This window comes from Onychostruthus taczanowskii, unplaced genomic scaffold, assembly GCF_017590055.1.
Source record: "Onychostruthus taczanowskii isolate IOZ18803 unplaced genomic scaffold, ASM1759005v1 scaffold28, whole genome shotgun sequence".
Taxonomy (NCBI): Eukaryota; Metazoa; Chordata; class Aves; order Passeriformes; family Passeridae; genus Onychostruthus; species Onychostruthus taczanowskii.
In genome coordinates this window covers 4,497,806-4,518,913 of record NW_024500128.1, presented here as the reverse complement: position 1 = coordinate 4,518,913, position 21,108 = coordinate 4,497,806, and the positions used below count along the sequence as shown (strand labels likewise).

At 41.3% G+C, this 21,108-nt stretch overlaps 2 protein-coding genes across 2 annotated transcripts; both read left to right on the top strand.

Moving 5' to 3' along the window:
• Positions 1-3,844: 3,844 nt before the first annotated feature.
• Positions 3,845-4,906, top strand: CX3CR1 (C-X3-C motif chemokine receptor 1). Its single transcript, XM_041407885.1, has one exon. It carries the CDS (start codon positions 3,845-3,847, stop codon positions 4,904-4,906), a length of 1,062 nt encoding a protein of 353 aa, XP_041263819.1.
• A 12,056-nt stretch (positions 4,907-16,962) lies between these two features.
• On the top strand, positions 16,963-19,989 carry CCR4 (C-C motif chemokine receptor 4). The gene is made up of 2 exons (XM_041407833.1): positions 16,963-17,037; positions 18,289-19,989. The coding sequence occupies exon 2, from the start codon at positions 18,305-18,307 to the stop codon at positions 19,379-19,381; it is 1,077 nt and encodes a 358-aa protein (XP_041263767.1). The 5' UTR covers positions 16,963-17,037; positions 18,289-18,304; the 3' UTR covers positions 19,382-19,989.
• The last annotated feature ends 1,119 nt before the right edge of the window (positions 19,990-21,108 follow it).

Sequence of the window (21,108 nt, the reverse complement as noted above, 5' to 3'; positions counted from 1 at the left end):
AGATCTAAGTTTCTCTCTTTAAGGTGCAATACCATTTCAACACATTATCCCTATCTGGCATGGGCTGGATTTTGGGAGCTCTTTGAAATGTGCAGCCCATCTACTGAGAATCATCAACTGAAGCTGAGCAAAGTGGTATCAGAAGAGCTAAATATTCAAATAGTACTGGTGGCATTGCCTGTGCAGTATGAGTGGTGCTGGAAGGATATTAATGACTGCTGATAAATGAAATCCAGGAGATAGAGAGTGAATCACAGGAGTCACAGAGTGCCAGCAGATTCAAACACCAATGTCATTCTGGTAAGTGCAGTCCTTGCTTGCCCCTGGACATGCAATACACAATCTTACCCTTCCTGTTGTTGTAGGTACCACAGGCCCCACAAGCACCCATCCAAGGGTAAAGGAAATAATTTGCTACTGTAGAAATAAATGATCCTCATCAGTAAGCTAGAGGAGATTACTTGACTGAAAAGGTATTTCAGGAAATATCCCGGCACAAGCAATGTTTCTGTTTACTTCACTAAGGCCGGGAGTTTCTCGTGCATGTCTGTGTAAATGTTCTCCAGTGAAGGAGGTGGCCGTTCCCAAGCTCAGGTTTCTCTCCTGGCAAGGCCCATTCAGAAGTCTTTGCAGAATTCTGCCAGACCTGAGGGCTAACCCCTGGTGGGAGCTGCATTTCCTTGTATGTGTGTGATATCCTGTGTCCAACAGAGCACAGTGACTTCTGTGAACACATATGGAAACTCTCCAGACAGACAAGTTGTTTTTCTCAATGTGAATTAAGGGAGCAAGCATGTTAAAAACCAGCATAACTCGAGGTTCTTAGAGAGGAGAGTAAAGCAATGTGCATTCCCTCTCTCCAGAGCAGGGATTTCACACAGCCCAGACAGTCAAGGCAAGCACCACCAAACAGCCCTCTCTGGATGGCAGCATAATTAGCAAAGGTGTTAAGGGGATACGAGCAAGCTTCAATCAGTTTTTTCCTCTTCATCTGATGAGACTTCTGGTTGTCACACCAGGAATGACATGTCTGAAACAGGAGCTGACTTGGCAGAGAAGAAGCTGGAGCAGTTTGCAGAAACAGCGTGATCTCTGCCTGGCATTGCCACAGAGTCACAAGGATAGGACAGGACTTCTGGAGGTCTCTTGTCCAAACCCATGCACAGAGCAGGGCCAGCTGAGTCCCAAATACTTCCAGAGATTAGATCCCGTGACCTATGTGGAGCCCTGTCCTGCTGTTTGACCACCATCATGGCAAAAATTTCTTTTCAATACATTAAGTAACGATTTCCCATGGGTATTGCTATTTATTCCCCTGAGGAAAGTTGTCTGTTTCACCTTTACACCTTCTCCCTAAACTCCTCTTGAGACATCTCCTGTTGAGGCTTACCAAATCCAGTGTCTTCTCATAGGCCATGTGCCCCTGCCCCAGTCAGTCACTTCTGCAGCCCTCAGCTACTGCTCCAGGAGTGAAGAACCAGCTGTGGAGCACATAAGCCCGCAGAGAAACGCATAGGCTCTGGGTGCACAGATGGGTGCAGTAACAGCTCAGTGGCAAAGGAGCTGGGGGGGCTGTCAGAGTGACACTCGGCACAGGAGACTTGGTGTACCCTGCTGCTTTGGTTGCGTACATTTACTCTCAGAGAGTAAGAAAGAAATCAGGATGGGATGGCAGAAAATGATGGGTTATTGAGATTATATGTGATGTCTCCTGCTCATATCTGTATCACTCAACAGGGCAGGTAAAAAGATGACAACTCTTTATTTATTTCACCAGTAGAAAATAAGTATCTTGTTTGCAATTGCTATCAGCTTCTGCCCCAGCACCTAACCTTTTCCAGCTTTGCATCCCTTTAACTCTGCTCGTATCAGAGGATGGAGAATTGAGCTGGGCTGACAGGCAGGGGCTGGACAGACTCTGAAGGCAGACTCAGCTCCCAGTTCAAGTGGATAGATACTGCAAGAGCCGCTCTGCTCATGGGTGTGCCTGCCTGCTGCAAACAGCTTTCCCCATGCTGTGCCCATGCCCCAGAGCTACCAGTGCTGAGACAGACTTTTCTAGCCCACTTTTCCTGAGGAAACCACAAAGATGTTTTCTAGAGTCTGCAGGCACTAATCATTAATGTTTGAACATTCAGGTTAAAAAATATTTTAAAATTGAGAGCCTGCATTTCCAACTAGCACAAAAATACACTCTTTAAGATATTGCTACAAAATAAGAGGCCAGAGCTTCACAGCCAACACCAAAAACGATGCTCTGGCAATGAGGCATTAGGGGAAAATGTCAGTATAGTCACAGTAGCTGCTTATGGGGAAGATTGTTGTACTTACCACCACGTCATAGAAAACTCTCTTACACCTGAGGACATCTTTATTTCATGTTTAATCTTGCATGGCTTATTTGAAACAGAAGGTATAAAAACTATTGCTGTTGGTGAAATGTGCATTCCAATCACTTAGCTATAGGTGCCAGGAGTCGGAGTAGCTATGCATCATCAGCCCCTACTACTGAGCAGTGTGTCCATGCTCGCCTTATACTTTGGAAAAGAAGTTTCACCAGTGTGGCCAGCAGTCTGGGAAGCAGTCTGTCTTGTCTTAAAGCAGATTTGGCCAGACCTGCGTTGGATGAGGATGCACTGCTCTTTGTTGGCTGTACTGATTATATCTCCCACTAACAGGAGATGTAAACATAGACAGCCTGTGGTCACTGAACTGAGTGCCTTCTGTACAGGCAGCAGGGGATTCCCGTAAGAAGATGCGGCCAAGGGGTAGTTATTAGTCGCAGTTTGGTTATCACTGACCCTTTCTTTTGGTCTCAGCTTTAACAGGGTGGTTTGGCCATGTTATCTATCACCTCCCTGGGCTTCTGCACAACATATCACTCCCTTTCATCTCCTATAGCGAGACCAAGTAATGGATACTTCCAAGCTCTTTACCTAGCCAGGGAGCAGACCAAATACAGCAACATCTGCACTCCTATAGGATTTTTAATTCCTTGCAAACAGAAATCTTTGCAGAGACTTGAACACCACATCCCAAAGGAGAGCACATGAAATGACAGGTGCTCTGGGTTTTTGGGTGTGCAGACCAATGAGCCCAGAAGTCACACACCTGCACTTCATAGTCTCTTTGGATTCAGCCAAGGTGAATTCCTGGGTCCAGCCTTACAACCAGAGCAGGAGCAGTCATGAGATGCTTTTAAGGAAAAGGGTCAATATATTTTCTAATTTTTTGATCATAGGATGATTTTTAGAAAAGCCTCATAAAAGATGGGCTTGCTGCCAGCAATGTCTCACTGCAGACTTGCTCCTCTCTTATCAGCAAGCATCATCTCAGGCCTGGCCAAACTGGGTGCTTGGTACCCTTTCAGCCCAGGGTTGGTGAGAGGGGGAGATGGGGCTCTTGGGGTGTTGACAGGCACCGAATCTGCTCAACATCTACTTGTGAACTGTCGTTTCCTGCCAAGAACTGCCCACAGACCAGATCTCTGCCAAGAACTGCCAAGAACTGCACCACATGCCCAGATCTCAGCTAGATCTCAGCTTGCTGCTGCTCCTGCTGCACTTCAATAAGTAGGGGCTTGAAATTCTCATTAATTATTTTTTCTTATCCTAAAGAGTTAACTTTTCATGAAGTACATGTAATAGCAGAGTCTGGGCTTTTGTCATAACATAATTACCATCAGCTCCACAGTAATACAACCCTCACTAAAATAAATAGTATTAGACAAAATCCCAAAGCATGCTTGGTGCAGTCCTTCAGTAGTTTACCACAGCACATATAAGATCATTCTAATGTTATTTTCTTTACTCTTTCCATTTTGCCTCTAGCCAGCAAATTCAGCATGACAGAAGCATACGCAGAAACCACAGCTGAATACACTTACGATGAACATGCTTTCTCCTGCAACAAAACCGACATCCAAGAATTTGGGAAAATATTTCTGCCACTATTTTACATTGTGGTGTTTGGTCTTGGCCTCACAGGGAATCTAATGGTGGTTTTTGCCATTGTGAAAGGCAATAAAAAAAGCATCACTGACATCTATCTCCTGAACTTGGCTATCTCTGACCTTCTCTTTGTGATCTCCCTCCCGTTCTGGGCATCCAACACGGTCCGTGGATGGACCCTTGGGACTATTGCTTGTACAGCTGTTTCCTCACTGTATTACATTGGTTTCTTTGGGGGAATGTTCTTTATCACTGTTATCAGCGTTGACAGGTACTTGGCCATTGTCAGGGCAACTTATTCTCTGAAATCCAGAACAGTAAGACATGGCTTTCTTGTAACCTGCGGAGTGTGGGCAATAGCGGTTTTAGTGTCAGTGCCACACTTTGTGTTCTCCCAGCTCATAGATAATGACTGCATTGCTGTCTTCCCAGAGAAGCTGGAGAACATCTGGCCAGTGTTCTGCAATATGGAGCTGAACACCATCGGCTTTTTCATCCCAGTCTGTATCATATTCTATTGCTACTGTGGGATCATCAAAACCCTCCTATCCTGCAAAAATCAGAAAAAAGCACGAGCCATAAAACTGATATTGATTGTGGTGGTGGTTTTTTTTCTGTTTTGGTCCCCCTACAATGTACTAATTTTTCTGGATACTTTAAATCACTATGAGTTATTCACAAATTGCAACCAAATTAAGTCGTTGGACTATGCAATGCACCTGACCGAAACCATTGCGTTCAGTCACTGTTGTCTCAATCCTCTTATCTATGCCTTTGCTGGGGAAAAATTCAGGAAATACCTTTATAATGTCTGCATGAAGTACTGTCCGTTCCTGTGTTTCTGTGGGCCCTGCAGTCACTACCAGGTCTCTCATTCAGTTAGTTATGCGGAAAGTGTGGTGAACAGCAACATAACCCAGAACACCAGCGACCAGGATGCCTCTGTCTTCGTCTAAAAGGGTCTCAGAAGGAGAAATGTATCAATAGGTGTCTTCTGCAGGGATGACAACCACTGAGGGGTTGCATTTACCCATATGAAGAGCCTTAAAGGCTGCACTGAATTACTGACATGCCTCTAGTTAAGGGTTAAATATTCTAAAACAGCAGAGATTTTAAAAACGAAATACAGTATGTCAGTGTTGGACATGGAATGGAATCAAGAGCAAGGAACAGGGAAAGTAGAAACAAAAGGAGTGCTCTATGCCTAGAAAAGAAAGAGGAGAAGAATTTAAGGGTAGGGAACTTTTTGAACAGTTCCACCATTGGCACTTGTGCATGTGTCAGTGTATGTGCATGTGATGCTGATGTACATAGACCAAAACTCATTTTTTATAAGGGAAGAGAAATCTCTTTAATGAATGCTGACTAACTTTTAGGAGAGGAGAATATTTTTTATAGTAAAGAGGTGTATTTTTGATGCTATATATCCACAAGGAAGTGATTCTGTGGTTATTGATTGCAACAAATGTTTTAACTGTGCTTTCATATGCAATAAAGTCCCACTGTTAAAAAAAAAAAGAGAAAAAGAGTTATTTCTGAACATGTGTTTAGTGTCACCTGTTCACTCTGTGTTTATAGCATGCAATAATCAGAGCAAGGATCTCTAATTCATCCTTTAGGATTAGAGATGTGCCAGTGGGTGTATCTCCTGATTTCCATGGGCTTGGCCTCAGCCAAATGCCAGAGCTCAGTGTTGCCCTTCACACAGCACATCCCCAAGGGCTCTGACCAGAGGACATCAGCAGCCTCTGGAACAATGGGGAACTAGAAATATGGGTTTGGATATCCCTGTGCTTGGTCCAAATACAGCACGATCAAGCTGCTCTCACCCATGCCCTGCTTGCCACATGTTGTAAACACCAGCCATGACTACACTATCACAGACAGTGGCTCTGGGGACAAAACAACCACTTGCCCATGCTCCTTACCACAACCTTCCCCAAGCTTTGGGGCCTCTCCCACCACAGCTGATTTCCCCAGGGAAAACTGCAGTTGTACCCAGACTTAATGCATCCCAGAGGACACATTTCCCATGTGCGCTGCACATCCTCCAAATATCCTTGTTACTCGTGCAGTAACAATGCACCAGGGATGCAAAATGTCCATCAGACAACTGAGTCCTTTACCTGGGCATCCCTGTCTCATCTGCTGCAAAAGAGAGGAGAATTTGTTGGCAGTGTGGACTAGAGTTAGGGGAATGGAAAAAGGACTGTTGCCAATAATGAAATTGAGATCACCTTACAAGGAAAAATCAAGGATCAGTCTTACAAAACAAGTCCATGACAGTGGAAACCTATTTCTGTACTCTGATGGAACTGGTAATGTACCAAATCTGGAGAAACACTCTCACTTTTGAACTAACAAAATAAAGTTGTCTCAGACTGTCAGGGGGAGGAGTAGGGCCTTTCTTTGTGGACCTTAGTACCACCTTGTTTCATAGAAAATGCAGAGGAGAGTGTGTCCATTGAGCAATTTTCCCATAATTGCACAAATATTCCATTTTTTGCTACTCAATATTCATCACAATCTACAGTAAAAAAACCCAACTGGACCACATTTTCCTAAAACTCTTTGTATTTGGTGGAAATATATTCTCCATGCTCAATTTTGTAATTTTCAGTTATAAGTAGGCTTCCAGACTCCAGACTTGTTGTCTAAGATTAAGTGTAGCATGAATCACTTGAAATTAAATTATTTTTCAAAATTCAGTCTGCCCAATCAAGTGATATAAGGCAACTTTGTTTGTCACTCCCCTCAAGAAAGTGGTATTTTAAGAAATAGTATTTTTACAAGGTTTTTTAAAGAAATGCTAAGATGTGCAGAAAGAAAGAGGAAGGCTCTGAGACTAAACAAGAAGTTATCAGCCCGAAGTCAGGCTGAAGACAGTGGATTGCCAAACTGAGCAATGCAATCACATTTGGTTTATTTAACTTCCCTTTGATTTTTCAGACAATGGTGAGTTACTGAGTGGGACAAGGAAAAGGCATCTTTAAATATGATCCATATGCTGTCTGCAGAATGAAAGGTGGAAACCCAGAGCTTGATGCCAGCTCTCCAGGAAAGGAGAGGTTTTTGCTGCTTTGACCCAGTGGTTCCCCAGCAATCCTACCCATCAGCAGCACAATGCATCCCTCTCCTTCCAGATGCATCTCCCTCTGTCAGGGCAGACTTGCTACAGTGAGTCAGACTGCCTCGACAGCCCTGGGTCCTCTGCAAGCTGCCAAAAACCTTCACTTCCAAGTCAAAGGGCTCCTTCTGAAATCCTGCACTCCCGTCTTCTCTGCCACACTGTGCAATGGAAGACTTCCAAGCATTGCCAGCATAACATTGTTAAGTTTTATGCCATGCATTTACAAGATATTACGTTTGCCATTTGTTTTCATGGTTTTGTTGCTCAATATGTGAGTATTTGTATGAGATTAAAAAGTTCAGGGGGTTTGTAGGCATTTGGCTCCACCGCAAACTGCTAGTTTATGCAGGTTCCTCTTCACAGGAGCAGCGGTAAATCTTTGAAAATCCAAGTGAAAACCAAAATCACCATTTTAATTTTGTTTTTGTTAAGACGAAGAGTATTTTTGTAATTGTTCCTTAAAAAGCTTTGGCCTCCATGAGACATACGTGTGCTCTGAGAGCAGCAAGTAGCAAAATTTACCAGGTCTGGGTTCAGCTGCAAGCTGAGACAGGCATTGCTGCTCTTTGCTGCACTGCACCATTCAAGCCTGACAGAAAGCCCATTGATGTCTCTTTAAGAACTGGACTTTCAGTTAATTGTAGCCTTTTTTTAAAGACACAACTTCTCTTTCAAAACCTCTGCAGCAGGAAACTGTTGTTTTCTAACTGCCTGGTTACTTTACAACCTGCAAAGCTTTTCTATGTACAGCACTAATGATACATTTATCCTTAGACTGGATCAACACATCCCTGAGGACCGGCAACATCCAGTTCCTCCCCATTACCCATGAGAAAGTAAACTACTCTCAGTATGGGATAAAATCTTTCCATCTGCTATAATTTAAGGACAGAGTCTTGCTTACTTAGCAAGTCACAATTTACACATGGAAATGCACAAACACTTGTATCTATCCATTGAATAGAATTTAGTTGTGCAAAAAGAAGGTGAGGAAATCTCTGGGTTTGGCGGGTCGGTGTTGGGCTTTGGGGTTTTAAGGTTGATGAGCTATCTTTGCGTCCTAATTTTTCATTATTATCAACTTCTTTCCTGTTTGAGAATCATGCTGACACTTACCATAAATCTTTTCCCAGCTGGGTTAAGTTTGGGGAACTAGTAAAACATGAATCCAAATGTCCTTGGCAGGTTCATGACTATATTTAATGTTCTACTTAAAAACAGAATAAACAGACCTATATTTAACTGAACTGCCTGCAGTGAGACACATGGACATCCGTATTTTTTTAGGTGCCACTGTGAATGCATCTCATTCAGATATTACAACACAGTTCCAAAACAATAGATTTTGTTTTTTTTTTTTTGATTCTTGGGGATTTTTTTAACCAAAAAAAAAACTTTAAAACTTGTACAAAAAGCTTAGAAGTGCAGCTGGTCAAAGCATCACATTGGCCCAGGAAATTGCTCAGCAGTGAAAGCTGACATCTCCAGCACTGGCATCAGAAGGACCAGTCACTACCCACATATTTCCTCTGGATTCAGCATTTGGTGGGAGTGGATTTGAAGTCCTGGCCCAGGGTGGCCTGAAGTTTTAGTGATGTTCTTCACAGCGAAACTATTAATGAATTAATGGGTTATGGGTTAAATTCTCTTATTTCCATTTTGTCTCTATAACCTTTGTGAGGTCCCTCACTGAGATCTTGTGAGTGATATAAGGTCCTTGTCTTAGCAGGACAATGAGGGAACAAGTCTGATCCATGCAAATCCCAAGTCCTGCTATCACTAAAAACAAATGAGAATTATTCAAAGAAAATCTGACGTTGTACTATCTCCACCCACTGTTGCTTTTTCAGGTTCCATCTGCTAATGTAGTTATAGCCCAAGCATGATGCATATTTGCCAAAGGCCACTAACACACCACTTCTAAAATAGCCACTGAATTAAATATTTTCTGTATTAAGAACATACCTAGTCCTGCTCAAAGTTTTTCACTTTGAAAAGAAGTGAACACTGTAAACAGAAGTTTACACTTCTGTTTCTTAACTCTGTAGGACACTCAAAACTCTAATGAAAATCTGTGTTATCCAGAGTTATTATTTTGAAATTGAAGTTCAGTAATGAAAGCAAAAATTGAGAACAATTTCTAACTATTAAAAATTGGTTTCTGACACTTAACCACATACATATAGTTTCTGTTGAAGTTTGCAGTAATTCTGCTGCCACTTGTAAGCAGAACTTCCTAATTTACTTGGTAGGCACTGTAAGAGCTTGGTTTTCACCATACACACCCAAACCTCAAGGTCTGTGTTTTACATGGCCAGGGTTAACACATTGTTTTCAAAATGGAAAAAAAAAAATCCACCAACTTTTCCTGCCCAATTTTCTTGTTACACTAATATGCAACACAAAAATGTTAATATATTGCATTTTTTGTTCCTCTCCCCAGAGAAATACTGTGAAATCTCTCCCATTGGACATGGGGAAAATGGTTTGCTTTTGAAGAACAATTTGCATTTACCACATTTCTAACAATAATATTTCAATCAGCAGGAAGGAGCACATGAACTTTGTATCACTGAACGCAGAGGTTAGTGAATGGGATAGAGAATACCAGCAAGGACTCTGGCACTGCTGTTTCACTATATAGGGGATATAAACCACTTTCCCACTGCAGCTGTCATTGGAACAGTCTGTTTCCCACCCCACTCAGATTTTAAGTCTCTGATAAATTGCATGCATTTTTCACTGCCCCACATCCAGTGCAGCACAGCAGTCCCACAACACATAGGTCCAATACGCCAGGATAATGCAGGCAACTGAGAAGCTGAATTTCTCCCATGAGGAGTTCACGTTTAGCCGATCCATTTGCTACATTAAAACTAAAGCCAGCGCCACCGAGAGGGATAGAAATGTCAGCAGAGATTGCAGTGGCCAAACTTGCAGGGCACGTCAGAGGACACCGACAAAGCTGAAGGAGCAGAGCGATGATGGCTCCTGTGACAAGACAGTTCCCTCTGGTGTCACACACGAGCCACTGTCCCCATGAGGAATCTCCTGTGCCCTGGAGCAGGACAGTTCCTTGAAACCCTGCTTGAAACCCTGAGCTGCTGCTTCAATTATTTTTCCAGTCTCCAAGCAGGTCGGAGCGAACCAGAAGGGAATGGTAAATCTGAGATACACCTGGAGCAGGTTGTTGAACCATCTTTGTCCACAGCCCTTTGCCACCCATTTCTCCTCAGACAACAATTGCTGAGGATCATAGATCAAGCTCATTGATGCCAGTTTGGCCATAGCTGGAGCACAAGGCAATGGGAGCATTCCCCACTGGAGCACGGGAACCAGCAGCACATGGGGAGCTGGTAAGCGTGCCCAGGATTTGCTTCTTCAGCACCTCCTAGGGACATCATGCTAGGTCTTCTGGTACAGATGAAGGACCTTCACCTCACATCTTCTTTGCCCTGGAAAGATTGTGTCTGAGGAGGCTCAAATCTGGCTTTGCCTCTTTTGGGAATGGCAGTATTAGAGCTGACTAAAATGTACCAGGTCATAACACCTAAATGGCTTCAGACCCCCTCTGCAGTGAGTCTCTGCTTTATTGTAGTCACCCTCCCCCTTGGACTCGTGTCTTAGAAAACAGGTATCCTCATACTGTGATCAGCTTTTTTTTTTTTTTTTTTTCTTTTTTGGTTGGTTGGTTTTTTACTTATGTTTTTTGTTTTGCTTTGTGTTTTGGTTTGTTGTTTTGGTTTTGGGGTTTGGGGTTTTTTGTGTTTTGTTTTGGTTTGGTTTTATTGTTTTTTTTTCCCCAAGGGAGCCCTCATTTGAATCATTAAGGCTCACCCTCACTTGGTCTCTTGTTCAGTTCCTTTTTCTTGGTCCCATTCCTGAGCCTTGCTATCCAGACCCTCCTGGTAATTCAGGTTTCAGGAGGCTACAGTGAAGGGATGGACAAAATTCAAGGTACAATAAAAGCAACACAGAATGCCCAGGCCAGGGTTTACAGTTCAAGTCAGATTCAGAAGGTGCAACTGTAGACAGTGGCATATGTCTTTTTGCACAAGGCTAAGAGCAACTGGAGCCAAATGTTTCCAGAGTCACCACACCCTCTCACTATCCCTGTAATCACTCTTACTCATGAAGGACCCTCTGCCCTGAGCTCACTCCATCGTTCCTTCTGCCCATCTTAATGTCAGTGCTTTTGTGAAAAACGCCAATCACTTGGTTTTTTTTACATTTTAAAAGTTTAATAGTAGTAATATAATCAGAATAATAAAGTTTGAACAATTGAGGTTAGGACAATATGAGACAATAAAGACAAAGAGATACGGACATCTGGGTACCTTTTTCTGGGCAACATGAGCCCGAAAAAGGACCCTGGTTAACAAAGGATTAACCCTTAAAAACAATCACCTGTTGCATATTCATACATCTCATACATGATGCATAAATTCCATTCAAACACAGAATTCTGTCTGGTCACTGTCAACCTCTTCCTCTTAATCCTTATGGCCTCTTCCTGTCTGAGCAAGGTGGGAAGAAGTTCGTTTTCTGCTGATAAGGGAGCAATAAATTCCCTTTCTCTGAAAGATTTAGGTGTCCTGTGGCCTCTATCTGGTGCAAGTCCTTTCTTAAGCAAATATCTTACATAGCATAGGTTCTATTTTAACATTATGTTATAACCTAAAACAGTATTTAATAGTTAATTTAATACTTAAGAAAATTAATACAGCATAACTTTCTAACATACAATATTAATTTTAATACTTGCGAAAAGCCAATCATAAAATACACATTTTTCATAGCTTTCTTTGCATTTCCACCAGAAGGTGGCATTATTAAACTCCATTGGACCTGAAAGTCATTAATGGTTAAAGCGAGGCAAGTGGATGAGCAAGTACAGAGTGTAAAAAATATGTTTATGAAAAGTAAGAAAAAATTAGTCACTACATTGTGCTGATGGAAGAAACATCAGTTTCTCTGGGGTTTTATTTATTTGCTGGTGAGCAAATGAAAGTCTGTGGATGTAAAATTAACTACAGGCAGTTTCACCAACAATTCACAAAGCACATCAGAATATCCTGTGAATCACAAAGATGACAGAGATGCTCCAATGAGCCTGTCACAGTTTTATTTTGATGTCCTGAGTGGTTTCCCCTGCTACTAAAAGTGAACTGAATGTTGTATAATTTGGCTGTACAGATTGTGTTGAACAGGACTTGCAGTGAAACAGCTTTTTCCTGAGATAACAGAGTGCCTGGGCCTTAGCAAACATGGAAAGATTAGTAATCATTAGTATCAAGTATTAGTTCTTTCTCCCTATTGATCCTCTGCAAATACTTTAATTTTTTTAACTAGCATCCTTTATACTACATCTGTCTGGAAGGAGCATGGCAGAAGAGGCTTTGAAGATGTAGATGTTTAGGATAAGGCCAGACATTTAATAAGATTTTAAAGGCTACCAGCAACTGAAGTGTTTGAGACTTGGGGGCACCAACACAAAGCACACAGAACACAAAGCCTTTACACCACATTTCGTTCTTCCTCTTATCTAGACTCATCACAAAAGTGGCCTGAGAACACTTCTGCTTTCACCACAGCCTTTTTTTTTTTTTTTTTTTTTCGGGAAGACCCGACTTTAAGAGGACCTCATAGTGATGACTGAGACATTTAGGAAAAGAAAATTTTCAATCTCAGGTATCAGCTGCTCCTCAGAGTGGAAACAGCCCAGACTTCTTACGCACCTGTACAAACTGCTTGGTGACATTTCACAGATCACTGAACATGACAAAGAAAGCTCCCTGCTGTGCCATTTCACATTTAAGAAGAATAACCTCATCACCCCTAGAAGTGCCCCTGATGTTTTTTGCATCAGTGGTTTTTATTTTAAGTAAAATTCAGCATAAAAAAGACTATTTCTGTCATGTTTGAGGTGAGAAGTTTCAGTTCTTTTTTTTAAATGAGGAGTTCTGTCTATAGCAGCTTTGCAAGCAGAGCATGTAGAAAGAAAGCAAATTAGGCTGAGGAAAAGGATGACTGACACCATTCACAGAATCACCAGAGGATAGGAACAGTAGAATGCACAGGACTGGTCCACTGAAAGAAAAAAATGAGTGGAATTGCAGCAAGGAAATAGCATTGAATAAGGAAAAGAGGTTTTTGGCTTAAATAATTTCTTTGTCAGCACAAACAGCTATCTTAGCCAAAGGGAATTCATGCATTCAAAAAGATTGAAGTAAATTGTGAGTGAATCACCTGAGAAACAACAACAGTGGTTGTCTCTAAACCTAGGAAATTATTCACTTCCCTTTTAAAGTTCTCTTTCTGTTTTGCTTAGGAAATCTGGAATACATTAAGAAATTACAAAGAAAGGAACTGTACAATGAACTGGTAGCGCACACACTTTGCTAACAAGGAAGAATGGGAGCTACAGATGTGCAAACTGTGATCCAAATTCACCTGAATTGGAAAAGAAGAACCCTGCAAGGCCAGACAACACACAAAGGAGCTGGGTACCTGGTGGAAAGAATGGCTTGATAAGAAAGGTAAATGTTTGTCCATCTGTGACTTTGGCAGCCTGGATCCACGCAATCAATCATAATACCAATTCTTGCAATAGTTATCCCTTTTTATTTACTGTCATCTTCTTCTCTTGTGGGCCAGCCTCTTCCAAATGAGGACTAGTCTGAATAATCCATCCCTGGCCAGCGCTGAGATCAGACAGAATGGATGGTGCACTGGCATATCAGTTGTAAGTGTCTACTATCTACTTAGTGGGTTAGGCAAATGTCTATCTCCAGTTCTTCCTTGGGCAAAACTCCTATGCCTCCTGTAAAGTGGCAAATTAATTATAAGACTTGCCATAAAAGATGGGAGGGGCAGAAATAACCTTTAGGTGAAAAGCAAAGTTTTTTATGGTATGGGTTGTTCCACATTTTGCTTTTATTATGTTCCTTCCTGTTGCACTTAATGTGCCACCACACACACCATCCCATATAAAAGGTTAATCTCCTTCCAGTCGGGCCAATCAGGTTTGGTCCAGCCTGTGATTTATTTGGTCAGTGTCACATGTCCTGATACCTGTTAGTAAAGAGTAAAATGACTTCTTCTCTTCTTCTCTTCCCCTGCAAAACCTTTAGTTTTACAGCACCATGGCTGAGAATGCTTTCCCTTTTCCCCATAATCTTGCCATCTCCTGCCATTTTCCTTTTCTTAGTCTCTGCCAGGTTCTCCAAGAAGCATCTGAAAAAGACAAGCTGTTACAAGGGACCTCAGAGCTCCCCTACTGGAGACTACAGCTGTACTCAGTCCCTTCCACTCTCTCCCCAAGCAATTGCAGGACCTGCACTCACAAGGTCTTTCCTCTATTTTCTGCATTGTCTCGTTTGCTCAGAGATTTTTTTTTCCATTTTCTCTCCAGTTTTCCCTGCAGGATCTCCCAGGAACTCTGTTCATCAGAAGCCATCAGAAGGTATTTCAGGATTAATTCACATCCTTTTGATTTTCATGAACTGGCAGATAAATTTTTTCATCTTCATTTCTGGAGTTCAGACATCATAAATTTTCAGCATCTGTAACTGCAACCATTTTTCTCTATTTTTTTTTTTTGGCTGAGCATTCCTCTTTCTGCAGAAACATTCTTGCTCAGTTTCCCTATGAAGACAGCCCTTCCCATCTGGCAATTTAGCATGAAGTGTGTTGGTATTATGGAAGGTGCATTTCCTACTTGAAAGCCTTCCAAAGATGGACTGGGCAAAAAGCACTGTGCCAGGTAGGTGCTTTCTTCAAATTAGTGCCATATGGATCATTCTAAACTGGAATTCACATGGCTGCAGACTTTTTCCCTCCTGACAGTATGCCTGAAAGATCAGAAGCATATCTGAGCTGCAGCATGTGTGCTAAGGATAGGTCTCGAAAGACTGGTGATGATGGTCAACACATCTGCAAAATGTTGCTGCTGATGGGAAATCATTCCTTAACCAAACAGGGTTCTTAAAGGGTCAAAGAGATTTAGTATCTGGATTCAGTTCTATTCACCTCTTCATCTGGAAATCAAGAAAAATCCTCACTGATGAAATTCAAAGAAGATATCTAGTTTGATAGAGCTGAAAATAATGAGTGGGACAAGATAAGCATGCAGATGCATGGTGGTTTATTGAGGAGAAAAAATTTACAGCCAGAACTAAGAAACATCAATGCCTAAGAAAGCATTGTAAAGAGCAAGGGGTGTTTTTTTCCTGAAAAGCATGTACTTAAAGAAAGATTTCTGTCATAGTTGTTGTGGCTGAAGAGCTGAACTTGTGGCTCTAGTGCAACAACATGTCAAAGAATAGATTAAGGAGGCCCTTACAGAGACAAAGGACAGCAAGAGGAGCAGCTTCTGGTTTCTGTGAGAAGAACTGATGAAACAGGTACAACATTGTTGTCTGCTTACCTGATGTCCACATCCTCTAAGGACTGCTAGTAAACCGAAGAAAAAATGTAAGTGATCTGCAGAGCAATAACCTGTGCAGGACGAACGTCTCCCATAGATCAATTTAAAAATCTACAGACACAGCTTGTGAAAGATGACTGACAAGGTCCTTCCCACACAATTGTTTTATTCTGGCAAACCTGAAACCAGTAGATCCTGCATTTCATGCTTCAGGGTTTACACATCACAATCACATCAATCTTTTCAGCCAAACAGAAGTTATTGGGCAGTGTAACAGTGTCAGAGGCATATGAGATAGTAGCAAATGGCATAACTGAACAAAAGCTATACCTGCGTCTGGAATAACACCAGAGAGCAAATAAGAAAACATATGAACTCCTGTGGACAGAGATGTCTGATTCTTCCTACTCTCACTACCACCTTCTGTAGATTTCTTGTTTCTGCTTCTCATTGTGTATTTTCAGTTTCTGCTGATCACAAGAAAGCAGGCTTCCCTGTTGAGAAATGGCTTGTACTTTTGCTTGGCTGGCCTTTTCTGGGAAACAGAGGAGACCAGCACCTGCCAGCTGCCAGCACAGCTGTTCTGTTGGCAGACTCACAACCACCCCGCTTGACTGCCACATGTCCTCTGCGCTCTCTTCTCCCTTCTCAGAAGCCCCCAAAAGACAAATAAGGCCCATCTCACTCTCAGGAGGAATTCATAGAAGCTGCTGAGCTTCCTACTGTGACGGAGAGCCTTGGTAAACCTCAGCACTTTGCACGCTCTGCCCTTAGACCACACGCACGTGCACACATCCTACTTCTTATTCAGTATTCTGACCACTGTTTCATTCTGTGCTGGGCAGTGTTAGGAGGTAGATTTGCTGTGTATACAACTGCAACAGAAAACACCAAGCAAAAAGGTAGTGTGAATTAACATGCCTTAGTTTCTAATGAAGTAAGATAAGCAGAAGTCAGGAAGATCAAGCAATAGTGATTAACTCTTCTACAATTACATAATGCAACTTGCAAGATTAGTTATCTGTCAGAGAAGGACTAGAAACACACTTCCCACACACCCACCAAGCGCCTGCCTCCTCTCTGCTCTCTACGGAGGATTCTTTCATAAGTTTTTTTTCTGAGATTAAGAAAATAACAAAGTTTCAGTTGAATGAGAACTGAGTGACATCTATGCTTAGTGACATCAGTTTTAATGATTGTTGGATGAAAAGAAAATGCTTTAACTCAGTAATCAGTCTCCCAGTGGAAATTATGGGGTTTTTTTAACATCATGTGTTTAATTCTATTTCTGACTTGAAGGGACTATCTCTGATGAACTCTGAGGAGAGAAGTAGTTGTGATACAAGTCTAAGGAAGTCAAAGCTTCCGCTAAGAGACACAGCTACCTAGTGATATCTGCGTTTTACATCTGGTGAATACTGCTGTGTGGGTAACACCTCCCTGGCAGAGCTACCTGAGGATCAAGAGATTCTGCACCCTTAGAGCAAAGAAGATTCTTCATATCATCTGAGCAGAAAAGAGAAGAAAAGGTAAAATTCATAAAATGATTTTGCTCAAACTTTGTTTATCACGTGCACTCATGATATGCATGAATGTAATGTATTCTCATTTACCTTTTATAGTTGCTCAGGTAATTTTTTAAGCAGTTTTAAGAATTCTTGCATCATCAGAAGTGGGGTGTATTCTGTGAGCATATGTTTTTAAGTATTCAAATGTATTATGCTGAACCTAGATTAATTTCAGGTATGTCTGGGTGCAGTTGCTGTAAAGCTGTCATTTCTACACAACTGGTGTCAAATAGTTCTGTCCTTTTGACTTGTTAATCACATTAAATTCCTCTCTGTGTAGAATGGAACAGAATTGTAGGCTGGAAAGGTGTCATGCTTGGGAACACACACAGTAGGTCTCAGATTAATGATAATTAACATTTAATGGTATGCAGCAGCAACACACAGGGCTAAGACAAGTAAAGCTAAGAAATTCACTTCTCTTCTGCTTTCCATTCATGAAATTAAGACAAAGGGGAAGAAAATAGCACAGGCTTAGAGTTCTGATATGTTAGGCTAAAAAAATGCCACTTGTGATGTGAATAACGCACACAAGTAAGAACAGAACTCAGACTTAAATTTCTGGCATATTAGGCTAAAAGAATGATGCTGTGATGTGAATAACATATAGACTCATAAATCAGCAAGATATTTTCCCTGTGTTCAACTTACATCACTTAAAACTCTGTATCTGCCTATTAGAAAAGGACATACATATGAAGATGACAAATTCCTGTTATTCATTTAGCCACTGAAAATAAGCCCTTATTGAAAGCTCATGACAGCTTTCAGTAAAGGTAATTTCGTAAGAAAAGTCTGATGCATATTTATCACTGTCTTCCTATGGTGGGTGACATATACCTGATGGGAAAGGTGGGCGAGTGAAATTCTGAACTGCTGTGAACAGTGAGTTTGCTTTTTACTTTGCTCAGCATGGAACTCAACCCTCTCTGATCTGACACTTGCGGCCCACTTCTTTCACTCCCATTTGCTTTCCTGTCATCCATTTGAACGTCCCTTTGTGCTTGACATGCAAGTTGCACAGCACTGCAAGTACATGCATGCTAAGGACAATACTTTGTTCAATGCATCCATCCCATAATGCTTACATAATATCTGACAACCTGCAGTGAGTCGTGTCCAAGCTGTCACTCGTGATTCAGGTCTGTGGAGTAACCATGAGGTCTTGATACTCTGAAAGTCACTGACATTTTTATATTCTTCCCTTCTCAGAACCGGGGGAAAAAACATGAGTTCTTCAAGCACAGAGTCCCTTGAAGTCGAACCCTCAACCTTTTATGAATATTACGACAGTTATTATGATGCTCCAAAACTATGCAGTAAAGAAGGCGTCAGGAGGTTTGCAGCCTCCTTCCTACCCATTCTGTATTCCCTGGTATTCCTGGTTGGGCTCGCTGGAAACATTCTGGTCATCGTGGTCCTCTTCAAATACAAGAGGCTGAAGAGCATGACTGATGTGTACCTGCTAAACCTCGCCATCTCAGATTTGCTCTTCGTTTTGTCCTTGCCATTCTGGTCTTATTTCACAGTAGACCAATGGGTTTTTGGAACTCCCTGGTGTAAAATCATTTCGTGGATCTACCTGGTTGGGTTTTACAGTGGGATATTTTTTATTATGCTTATGAGCATAGACAGATATCTGGCAATTGTTCGTGCAGTGCTTTCCTTGAAAGCAAGGACCACCTTCCATGGCTTGATTACTAGCCTTGTTGTGTGGCTGGTAGCTCTTTCAGCCTCAGTCCCCGAGCTTGTATTTAGAGAGTCTTTTAATGAACATAATTTTACTACCTGCAAGCCGAGATTTCCAGGCAATTTCACAACATGGAAGCTTTTTTCCACTTTGGAAGTCAACATTTTAGGGCTCCTAATCCCTTTTATAATTATGACATTTTGCTACTCCATGATCATTAAAACATTAGTTCACTGTAGAAATGACAAAAAGAATAAGGCTGTGAAGATGATTTTTGTTGTCATGATTGTGTTTTTCTTTTTTTGGACCCCCTACAACATTGTTATTTTCTTACAACTGCTGGAATTTATGGGCGTCATTAAAGACTGTCAAGTGAGCAGGAGTCTGGACTATGCTTTCCAGGTAACGGAAATCCTCGGCCTTTTTCACTGCTGCCTCAACCCAGTCATCTACTTCTTCATGGGGGAGAAATTCAAGAAGTACCTGAAGATGCTCTTTAAGAACTGGCAGTTGCCAGGGTATTTCTGCAAGTGGTGTGGAGTTCACATCACCTACCACACTGAATCTACCAGCTCATTCCACACACAGTCTACAGGGGACCAAGACGCTCTGTAACGCATTTCAGACCAGCCACTGAACTCAGCAGCAAGCAAACTGACAACAGCAGGGACTTCAAAAAGCAGGAACTTCGAACAGCAGGAACTTTGAAAAGCTAAGCAAATGCAGACACATTTAACAATAAGCTAGTGCCGGATAATTACTTCAGCTTTATTTGTGCCTCTAGATTTTCCGAGTATTATGACAGAAGGTGTCCCAAATGTGGAAGACTGAGGACGGACATGCAAGGTTTCTCTGCTGTGATTACAAATCACTGCTCAGCTCTGTGCAAAGCACTGCATTGCGTGGCTTCTTTTTCACCAGCATCAAGACATTGATGGGCAGAGGTGAGAGAACACCTTGTCATCAGCACATGCACTTGGGAAAACATATCCATGTATTCGAGAGGGATGATTGTAACCATACTTTTTTATTCTGCAGTTGATCTGTGTAGGACTTGTTCACTTGTGACTCTTAGGCAGCTATTAGCAGTACCTGCTACATTTAAATGTTTTGTTTCAGCGGGGATGATATATCCCCTGTCATTAAGAAAAAAGGACAAAATATATTCTCTACGTGCACAAAGACTCAAAGCAAAGACATTACTTTTCATTGTAGGTGCATTTTTTTTCAGGTTGACATACATGCCCATATAATATGTATATATAGGCATTTTGAATTACTTTATCACTGTAATTCAGGATAGCACTTCTGTATTTTAATTAAAATGGAAAATATTTTGAATATTTTTGAATAAAAGTGTTTAAAAAAACTTATTTTCCAGCATGCATGAATAAACTTGAAGCATCTTGGTTAAAAGTATTTATTTTAAAATGAATATCCTTTCTTCCAAAAATACTTAACCCCAAAACTCAATTTTAATTCGCTGGAGATGTATCTGGCAGAACAAAAGAAAGTAAAAACAGAGATTGTGTAGAAAGAGTCTCTCATAACTTAGAAACCACACATAAAGACCTTGCATTTGATAACAGCAAAATGCAAACAATGAGATACCCCAGTAGCCACTCACAGGATATTAATTCATGAGAAATCTGTAACAGGAAGGAAACTCACAGAGCAGTGTTTAGATTTTGGCACAAAAATTATTTTAAAAGAGGCAAAAAATCAGTAATGTGGTAGCAGACAAATTAAGAATTGAAAAATATGTATTAGAAGATACTTCTGGTGTGTCTTTTTGCTGGACAACAATTCAGAAACAATTTTCTGGAAACAATTCAGGTTTCTTACTATAAACCAGATGAATTCTTTTCTTACACTGTCAGTAATAAAGTGCTTGCATTCAGCCAAGGCTGCAAAGAGCAAACAAGGAATTAAAATGCATCAGGAAAGGGCTGAAGAAGAAATGTTAAAATATTGTAGTGCCATTGTGCTCATCTCTCTCAATGAGAGACGTAAATTGAAGCTCATCTCCATGTGACCTCTCTCATGATATAAGACTGAAGATAAAATGCAGTACTCTGAATTCTCACACACACATGTATCCATCATAATTTTGGGAATGCACTACCATTTGCTGTTTGCTGAGGATGACAAGCAAGGGTCTGCATTAATGCAGATAATCATAATAGCTGTGGAAGACATTACTTGAAGTAAGATAGGACCTTTATTTTCAAGAAAAATACATAAATTCTTAATACTCAAAACGTTAGAATCCACTATGTAAATCCCTTGGGGAAAACTGATAGAAAGAGTGGGTTATGCCACCCATCACCTATTTTGTAAAG

Bases quoted from the DNA above. Each gene is read 5' to 3' on its own strand.
- CX3CR1 (XM_041407885.1), top strand. From the start codon at position 3,845: ATGACAGAAGCATACGCAGAAACCACAGCTGAATACACTTACGATGAA.
- CCR4 (XM_041407833.1), top strand. From the start codon at position 18,305: ATGAGTTCTTCAAGCACAGAGTCCCTTGAAGTCGAACCCTCAACCTTT.